The sequence below is a fragment of the Geospiza fortis genome, unplaced genomic scaffold (assembly GCF_000277835.1).
Source record: "Geospiza fortis unplaced genomic scaffold, GeoFor_1.0 scaffold98, whole genome shotgun sequence".
Lineage (NCBI taxonomy): Eukaryota > Metazoa > Chordata > Aves > Passeriformes > Thraupidae > Geospiza > Geospiza fortis.
In genome coordinates, this window is record NW_005054306.1 from 4,703,911 (window position 1) to 4,714,157 (window position 10,247).

At 41.4% G+C, this 10,247-nt stretch overlaps 1 protein-coding gene across 1 annotated transcript in view; it reads right to left on the reverse strand.

The window, feature by feature from the left end:
- The window catches only part of LAMA4 (laminin subunit alpha 4), a 98,778-nt gene extending 94,575 nt beyond the window's left edge, over positions 1-4,203 (reverse strand). Inside the window, 1 exon segment of the mRNA XM_031066639.1 lies at positions 3,611-4,203. Coding sequence (XP_030922499.1) covers positions 3,611-3,811 — 201 coding nt within the window. The 5' untranslated portion in view covers positions 3,812-4,203.
- Between the last annotated feature and the right edge of the window lie 6,044 nt (positions 4,204-10,247).

Below are 10,247 nucleotides of genomic sequence, written 5' to 3' on the forward strand. Positions count from 1 at the left end.
TCGTTGTTTGGAAAAACCAATCTCTGACTTCACGCCACCAGCTGCTGTGGGGTTGCACTGATGAGCTGGATCAGCTCTGCACACACTCTTTTTCTCTCTATCTCCCCACCTCCCCTTATTATCTTTATGAGCCAAGGAACTTAATTTTCCTAAATAGCACACAAGTACTCTGAGTACTTGAGTGCTTTTCATATTGATCTGCCTCTTCATGGACAAATCAACACAACTAAATAAAATCTCTAGTGCTTAATCGCTTCTGAAAATAAAATTTTTAACTTGCAGTTTCAACATAGTCATCTTCAGTTTCCAATTGTTGCATATACCAATACCTTAATTTATTAGACCAACAAGCCTATTTTTTTTCTTGTGTATGTACTTACACAGTAAGTTCAAATTTTTTTTTCTTAACCTCCCTCTAAGTTGGCAAATTGGATTGCAGAATCTCTCAGCTATCTTCAAATTCCTAACACTGTAATCCTTGTCATGATACTTTTCTGGATAATTTTAATCAATTTGTAAGCAATTTTTGTTTGTTTGTTTGTTTTTTTTTAAATAGGAGGCAGATATCTTATTTCACTGTGGTCACTAACTGTGCTCCTTATGTAGGGAACGGAATATTTCATCGTGTGGAATCTAGTCTGGCTAACTTAAACATCTACTTTAGCTGCTTCATAAAGCTGTCCTGAAGCCAGAATCCAACAAAGTTTTTAAAGAGGAAGACAATTTCCAGGGAACACTGCTAGGAATTAGAGGCTTAAAAATTCTGCTGTCTCCACTACTGTATGGGGAATTTGGATTTGTACCTGAAGACAGTCCACGATTCTGATTGAAACATCTAGAAAAAAATTATGTGCCTAATTTAATGTTCTGTATCACATAATGATTAAGAATGAGGGCACCAAGGTAGCTGATGTTGCCTGAAGTCCAACTCAGACCCATGGTATTCTCTGTGCATGGATACACCACATCAGGATTAAGAATGTAGTTAGTTCTCTTCTCTTAACAGGTTTTCATCCTAATCCCAGGTGAAAAAAACAAAAAAGGCAAAGCTCCTCATTAACTTTAATTCTGATTTTTTAAACCACTTTTCCCAGTTCCTCCCAGTTTAAGGTTGCCACACATGGTAAAGGAAGAGGATTGGAAAGCTGAGAAACATTCACTAATACGTATTTGCATTAATTGAGAGCTCCTGTTCTGCTATAGGTTCATAATATCAAACTCTTACCGGGATTTAAGAGCTTCCCACCAGTTACATCTTGGAAACGCCCACTGGCGCGTTCCATGTTGCAGCTGACTGTCACCACAGACCACAGTGAAGACCCATCTGTGGCTTTGTAACTCTGCCCTATGAAACTGCCCCCTTTGTATAATTTGGCACTATCTGACATGACTAACAGCCTCTGTCTGCTCGGGGGAGCTGTAGGCCTGAGTCAATATTTAGACGAAGGAGCTGAATCAAACCGCGCTGTGTAAGGGAGTTTACTCTGCGGTTCACTGTGAGCTGTGGGTTAAGCACTCATGCTCCAAAAGAGGCTAATTCAAATTCAAACCTGCTGGGATAACCCTGTTGCTGAGTCTGAGGAAGAGGATGTGAGCTGTGGGAGGGAGAAGCTCTTTGAGGACCAAAAGTAATGTTCCTTCCTTGGATGAGAGACTACCAAACCACCATTCTCTGGCCCCTACATCAACATCCAGGCTTAAAGCCTGTCCCTCAAATCCTGTTACCAGCCACACACATGGATCAATGAGTAAGTGGGTTCTCACTGTTAGAGAGCCATCTGTCCTATCCCAAAAAAAGCATCCTGCTGGGCCTGATGTCCTTGGAAATTGCCATGGAGATGAGGCCTGAAATATACAGGTAGCAAGGGGTCCTGAAGTCCCTGCTTCTTCCTCATGAAACAAAAGTGTTCTGCAGCCAAGGGCCTTGGCGTGATGATACCAGGCACAGTCATCCAGTGGTAACATGGCATCCAGAGTCTAAGTGCTGCCATTGCATAGGCTGAAGTAAACTACCAGAGGAAACACCAGTTATTGAGTCTATTATGTTGGCCTGAGCAAAAATTTAGAAAGGATTAAAATGGTTGAAGGAAATGAAAATGTCATTCCCCAGCAAGTGTCCAATATATCTCACAGTGCTTTCCCAAGATAAAATCTGAGAGATGTACATGAAAAAATGTGAACTGTGTCTTTGGGAAAACCATATTATACTGTCATAACAAGAAAGACTAACAATCACTTATGCTCATTATCCCATGAAAAGCAGCTACAAAACCCATCCAGCTCTTAAGCCAGGCATTTCATTGAGGGACTTTCCATGTTGCAAGCAACAGGTGGCAATGCAGTTTCTCGCGGCCGATCCAAGGCCAGAGGAGAAAATCTGTACATCCCACACCATGAAGTCTGTCCAAAAACTGGGATGGCTCCTGAGAGTCCTTATGCTGAGCAAAGCAGGGTTTAACCTTCAGTTTTCTCACACAGGTCATGTTTCATGAGGACTCTGGCAGGGTGGGCAGGCGTTTCCTGAGGCTGTCCAGCTGCTTGGAGCAGGGGAATGAGCTCTGCCCTGCCCTGCAGCAGCAACCCTGGCTGTCTGAAGGTTTTATGCACTTATTTCCATGGCTGTTAATTCTGGCAAGTGGAGGATAGGTGGAAAATCAGCCGTGTGATATTGGAGATTGTGATTTCGATATTGTCACAGTGACACAGCTGTGCTAATCTCACCTCATTTTTGGAAGTTATGCTAGAAGAGCTACTCTTTCCCTTCCCATGACCTTATGGAACTCAATTAGCCTCCTACTCTGCATCTACCATGCATGAGTTATTACTGTGTTGTGTCCACTGTTCCACTTCCAACCTTACCCCACCCCTCCGTGTAATTTATTATTTCCTCAAGATGTATTTTTGAGTAGCCCATTCCCCATGCAGTGTTGCTAAAATAAAGAGTATAAATCAATCCCAAAATAACAAGGGAAAATTTTCCGTTGTCAAATTGCTTCTCAGATCTCTCTAATTTCATTTGTCACTAATCCCAACCACAAAATTTTTGGAAGTTGAAATCTCTGCAGGTGTGTTCTCTGCAGGCAGTTTCCTAGATGCATTTGATTTATCATCTCCTGCTTTCACTGTGAAAACAAACTTCATATTTTGGAGGTGAATGGCATTCAGAGGCAAAAGCAGAAACTTCTACAGGACAGAGTTTGCCATGAAAAGACAGACTCTTTTGGGAAATTTCAGTGAATTACAATTGCAGGAATTACAAGGCAAGCAGAAAAGTGTTGTGACAATTAACTCTTGTAAAATAGCTCTGTTTGGACAGGCCTGTTTAGTTATGTTGGCAGGAAAGTCAGAGACATGCTAAGCCAGCTCCACTGCAAAGTACAGCAGCTGTCTGCTCACAGCAGGCAGGGCATGTGTACATTTTGAAGTCTGAGCTGTATCGCTCCAGTCCCGAAATGCAGCGTCTCAGACCACCTCCCCCCTCACCCCAAACCCTCCTGTATCGCTTTAAGGCTCAAATGATTAAGCTAACATTTACCAGATGGGAGCTTTGACACAGACAGGTGAAAACAGAAAATTGCAGACACGGAGAGAGAGAAGGGAATTACTGTACCTCAGCAAAAGGCACCCAACTTCCAGTAGCTACTGCCTGCTGCTGCCCTCTGATAACAGTGGCTTCTTGCGTGCTGACCGCTGAGCTACCTTCAATGTCAAACTGAAAAACGCTTCCCTCACTTGAGGCTGTGCTGGAGGAGAAGCATCTCAAAAAGAAAAATACAGGAGAAATGAGGGGCCAGGCGGAGATCAAAGCCATTTCCTCCCCTTACATCCAGCAGTGGTCTTCTAGCGTCTCAGTAATTGTTTACCCTCTTCTGCAATCAGCCCCCCTTGGCTTAGTGGTGCCTCAGTTATTTTAACTTTCTTTCAGCATTCAGTTTCCAGATGTGGCACTTCAAGGCAGTCTAACCGGATCCCAATTTAAAAGAGGGGAAAAAAATAAAAAAAAAAAAAAAAAAAGGAAAAAAAAAAAAAGGAAAAGAAGGGGGAAAAAACGCTTTTGCTGCCTCTCTCGTTCTCTCTCCGTGCCTGTGGCTCCCCTTTTTCCCCAGAGGCTCCAGCACAATAACATACAGATGGGCAGTGCTTAAGCAGAGAGTGTCAAACAGAGATTGTATTCCAGGAAAGCACCGCTAGCTCTCCAGCCACCTTATCTCCCCCTGTCAGGATACAGACTGACGCTCTGTTCAGTGCTCTGGCTTCCTTCACATGTTCACATCATTCCCTCTTTTACCTTTCGTGTGGAGACCCTCCCACTCAAACTTTACTGTTCAGAAAGTGAGGTCACCCTTTCCTCCCTCTCCACGCCAACCCCCCACAACTCCATCTGACTGCTCCAAACAAATCACTGACTCTCCTGACTGTTTATTTTTTAACATCTCCAGTTTATTCAACGGAAGGCAGAAAGGTGCCAAATTTATTAAATAAAAACCCGCTAGACTAGCCATTCCTTATGTTATGGGGGAGGAGAGGCTGTGGGCGGGAGGAGGAGGAGGAGGAAGAGGAGGAGGGAGACAGCCTGGCTGTGCCATGGGCTAATAGGGCTAAGTGGTTTCTCTAACATGCTTCATTCAGTTCCTTTCCCTCAAGCCCAGTTCTCAGCTTCTCGCTGGCTCGTGAAAAAGAATATCATTCACTGCGATTTTGGAAAATGACTTCATTCCTCAGACTCATGAACTTTTATTTACAAAGACCATCTTGTATTCCTTTTTCAAGAGATGCTTTGTGAGGCCCTGGTAACAAGGCTTGCAGTGTGTATGTGGAAGTGAGCTGAATATGTTGCCCACAGCTCACTTCATTTTGTGACTATGATCTCAAAAAGACAAGACAGTAATCCTTGCTAGGTTTTGGGATGAAGTCAGGGTATAATTATACTAATGTGCACTGCTCCAGCCAAGAGGTCAGCACCTTGTCCATCAGTGGTCCTGAATGCAGGGAGTGGTAGCACCATTGGCCAGTCAGGCTTCTTTCTTAAATCTTTGCAGAAATTGGCTTACCAGGCTTCATTTTGAGAGTGGATTCCTTCTTTTTCCCTCCCTTCATCCTTTCCTTTCTGGTTGAAGATATTATCAACCAAAGAAGCAGCCAGTAGAGATTTAAGGCTAAAATGAAGACTTTTGGTGATCTGTTAACTTCCATACACCTGCAGGCACAGTTTTGGACCCATAAATGCTGTACAGAGGGAGATAAGGAGGTTCACTGTGCAGAAACTCTGCCTGATTCAGAAATGGCACAGCTGAGCAGGCAAGGCCACTCAAGCTTGTGGGGCAAAGTATTCCCCCAGCAGAAAAGAAGATGCTGTGTGACATTGACATGAGGGTATGAGGTTCAGGACCAAGGTTAGGAGGAGGAAATAAAAGATAAAAATGGTTAGCTGAGGGTTATTCTATCCTGAGAGGAATAGAAGCATCTCTCTTTTAGCTGAACCTGGCCTGGTGGCAAGCACACAGTCCTCCCAGAGCCTGAGGGTGAGATGTCATGGCTGTCAGGGCTTTTCTAATTCTTTCTGGTAACAGCAGTCCTGGAAATGGCCTGTAATAGGTCTGAAGCAGGAAACAGAAGACCAGGGAGTCTTCAGGCAAGGACTCCATGAGCATCCTATTAGGCCTTCTGCCACAGGGACAGCCTTGAAGTGTGAAGATAACATTAAAGCAGGGCTAAGAAAGAGAACAAAACATCTTGAGAGTAAATGATAGAATCACAATTCTCATGGTAGCAGTGGAGATTTTTAACTACCCAGTGAATTGTGCAGCAAATTGCCATAAAATGTGTGAGAAAATTTTTTGGATGTTTTTTGTTTTTTGAAAAACCTACCACCAACCAGTCTTCTATGTCTGCTCCCAGGCATTTGGCAGCAGGCTGGCCAGCTTGATAAGACAGGTTTTAAACTGAAAGACCTGGGGGATGATGCGCAAAGTGGCAGTGGTCACAGTGTCGCATCTAGGTGGGAATAAGCAGGCCAGCCACAGCAGGGGCAAATGTTCCTCAGCTGCCCCTCAAGCTGAGAACCAGAAGGCCAACCACCTGAAGTGTGTGTATTCCTCCTGGGAAACCGGCATGCTCCATTACCCCTCTGAAATGCCTGTGCACCAAGGCATGCAGCATGGGGAGTAAACACGAGGAATTAGAGGTCTGTGACGCTCACAGGGCCATGGCTTTGGTGCAGTTAGAGAATAGCTTGCATGACTGGGGGGCTATCATGGCTGAACATGTATTTAATGAAAGAGAGGCCTGCAAGGTGAGGTGGCGGAGTTGCTGTTTATGTGAGAGAGCAAATCAAATGAATGTAGCCAAGGAGTGGAGGAAGAATGAATCAAGAGCTTATGTGTGGGAATTTACTTGGGTGGCACTGTTGAGGGTGTTTTCTAGAGGCCACCTGGTCAGGAGGAAGCAGCATCCTGGGCCTTGCTCAGTGCAGACAACTGACCATCTGCACCCTGCACATTACATTGAGGGACACTCCTCATCATCTGCATCTGTATTCATCTGCTTCACCAGAGCAAGAAATACCATCAGAAATGCCATTAAGGATGCTAAGATTACAAGTTCTTGAAGTAAAGCCTGGTGTCTTTTGCACATATGTAGCAAGTAACCAAATGAACTTCAGAGTATGATGAAGGTGTCTTGTCTAGTAGGGTAATAATAATGCAAAATGCCTGAAACATATTTAGAAAAAAGAGAAAATATATTCTTGAAATGGGCAAAAGTTACCAAGTGAAAAAAAAATGTTATACATTGTATTTCTTTATGTAAAATCAGAACAAAGATATTCATATCCCTGTAGAAGAGTTCACCATGTTAATTTACAGCAGTTTGAGAGAGGAAATGCTGTAATTATTCTCAGGATTAAAATCCAAAAGGCTGAAGCTGTCTGCTCAATATCTTTGTGAAATCCCAGACTGGCCTAAGGCATTAAAAATTTGAAAAATTTCGTGTTGTGATTCTATATAACAAAAGAGATACAGATAACTTCAAATGGTGGAATTATTAAGTAGTGAATAATTTATTCTAAAGAAATACAAAAAATAGAACACAGCTCACAAGATCTGTCTCCCCAAATATATTAGTCCCATACAAGAAAAAGTATGACCAAAGGCTTTTGAGCAGAAAATATTACATATTCCCCTAAATATCACTATACAGTGGAATAGCTTGCTAAAAACCAACTGCTTAAAAAAGCAGCTTTTTGCATTTAATTTAAAATATTTTAAAAGACTGTATTCCTTTTAAAAGAAGTACAGATTTGTGTAAAAAATGAAAAAAAATGCATAGAGTGCTTATGAAATATAAACCTTTAAATAGAAATTTATGCTGTGATAGACTTCCAGTTTCTTAATCTCTGGCTGAGATGATGTGGCTGTGTTGTGTAATCAGCCTGAGATTTGGAACAGCACTTCCTCAATATGGCAGGCTGCAGAAACAGGAGTTTCTCCTTCTGTTTTCACCGTATCATCCTCTCTTCTTTTTACGAGTTCTTTCCCTCATTAACATTTGGTTTTGATTGGCTGTGATAGACAGTAGAACTGGTGAAAGACAATAGGAAGGATCCAGAGGAAGGCTTATTACAAATAAAGTATTCCAAATTAACCAATCTCAAGCTTTTGTGAGTGGGCCACTGGTGGTTTGTCAGTTCCCAGTGGGACATCTGCAAGCAGCCTGTTGAGCTCTAGTGCCAAATGTTACCAGCTGAACATTTGAGAATGTTGCGTGGTGGTCCAATGGAAATGTTGACAGCTGACTGATGTTTGCCATCCAAAATATTTTGGAACCAGTGTTCAAAGTACCTTTCTAAAGGTTAGAAGATGTTGGCAGCATATCTTTGTATCATCAAATGAATTATCTACAGTCAGCAACCTGTGGCAATCAAGGGGTATCAAGCAAGAATTTCTTGGTTGCAATTTGTGCCAGAGAGAGATACTAATAAAATTGCAGTTATGCAAACAAAACATCACTTTTTAAAACTTATTTAATGTGTTTTGGATTATGCCATACTAGGAGAAGTCTCAGTTGGCAGGTAGAAGGTTGAATTTATGCTGTAGAGTTCAAGGATGTCATACTGTCAGACTTTAAATTGTACCCCTGCAGAGAGATGTAAGCATGTTCTTTGTTTCTTTGCCATACTATTTAAGGGCATCAGCTAATTATTTTCCCACATGAAGGCATTTTAAAGCCAACAGTTCTCATCCCTCATGTAATTAGCTACTGGCAACGCTGGGATCTGGCTTATTCCATGTTGCTTACAACCAACCTCATAGTATTTCTGTGCCATGATGCTTGTCACTGCCCAATTTCTCTGCTGTAAATCTTCAATTAAGCATGCCAAAATCTTGCTAATCTAATGGAAATGTACTACTAAATTCCTTAGTACTACAGTATTAAAGAAAATCTTATTTACCAAGAAACATGTCGGAAGGTTTCCATCTCCAGAGTGTAACAGGGAAAGAGATGCCTCTCTCTCTCTCTAAAAGCCTTTTCCTTGGGAACTGTATAGACCTTGCAAGATTAGGAATGAACCACAACATATGTAATACTGGATAACTTGAAAAACCCAACCTACACTGGTTGCTAGAAATCAGTCAGATTTAGAGTAGTGTTTTCCCAATCCAGCATCCTCTCCCCAGAGGTAACCAATAAATAATAATAACATTTTCATAGTTTTTCAATATGAAAGTCTTTTAGTACTTCTGGTAATTTTTAACAGTTTTATCTGAACCTCCTGGCACTCTTGCTATATCATTATTAATGTTAAATGGCCTGAACTATAAATGTGCTATGCTAAAATGAATGATAATATCTACTTAATTCCTTATGAATTCTAATATTCTGTACACTTCTGATACAGCTTTTCTAGCAAATTGCTTAGAAGTGAGTAAGAGGTGCTAGCCTAACTTCAGTTGTAGAAGGGTGCATGAGAAAAGAAACCACCACCGTATGTAGTGTTGCATAAATAGCAAAGACACTCAGATGTTAAAAAGTGAACTAGAAGAGGTGAGGCTGGTGAGATGAAGGTGGTATTTGCAGGGATGGGAGCCATGCTTCCTGACTTTTGAGGATAAACAGTTGAATCTCTTTCATTTCCTGTTACAATCCCCATGCCATCTTGCAGTGGCAAGGGAACCACTGTAATATTCCAATCATTCAGTTTCTTGACCCAGTGTTTTGCTCTGACATTTTGGCTTGCACATCCAGAACCTAATATTTCCAGATGGTCTCTCATATAAGTTCATACAAGATAAAATTAGCCAAGACAAATCAATTCAGTCTGTTATAGCCAGTAAAATGACACCTTTGGTAGAACAAACCAAAATGTGAGAGTTTTTTAAAAAAACCTATTTTTAGAATGGAATTGTCTGTAGTTTTATCAAATATGCTTGTAGGTTTGTATGAGTCTGAAGGGAATTTGATTAGGAGGAATAGGACGAGTATGTTTCGCCTGTAGATAATGACAGTGTTTAGTATCAGTATAAATATCAGTATCAGTAGATACTTTGATGGAGAAAGAGGTGGCATTTTAGCATAGCTTGTAGTTTATATGAGTTCTTGACAGATTTTACAGGTAAAAGCAACACATCATGTCACACAGAAGAGAATAGGTGGCCCTAACTAACAATGATCCTGATAAGATAAATCCTTTTCTTAAAGTGAAGACATATCCCAAACTCAGATTTCCTCATATTTTTTTCCTTTTGCTCTTCTCCTTGTAAATCTTCTCCAAATCTTCAGAAAAGTACTTCTTAATTTGTTAATTCTTCATAATGCCACTTGTGTCCTTACAGCCTCTGAGACTTTATTGGAGAGTCCCCAAATCAACAGCAGTTCCTTTGTGAGGCTGCTCTTAGTTGAACGGTTCCTCCTGTTGACTGTATCTTGTCTCCTTCTCTGAAATCTTGGACACAAGGGCTAGCTGCTCTTTCTGGTCAAGACAGGAAGGGTTTACTCTAACAACAACAAGGCCAAAGAAGCCAAAGAAGATTAAAGCAAAAAAAAACCAAAAAAAAACCCAAAAAAACCCCAAAAAAGCTACTTACTTTATATACTCTTACTTACAAGCAGATATTCTCAACTTGTTTGTGGTACTCTGATTAACTGCCACAGTGCACTCCTCCACAGTGCAGCATTTCCCCATGCATTATGCTTTGACCTAAGCTGGCCTCTTTCCTCTCTGTCTGCAGGCTTTAGACATTTCTCTTTCC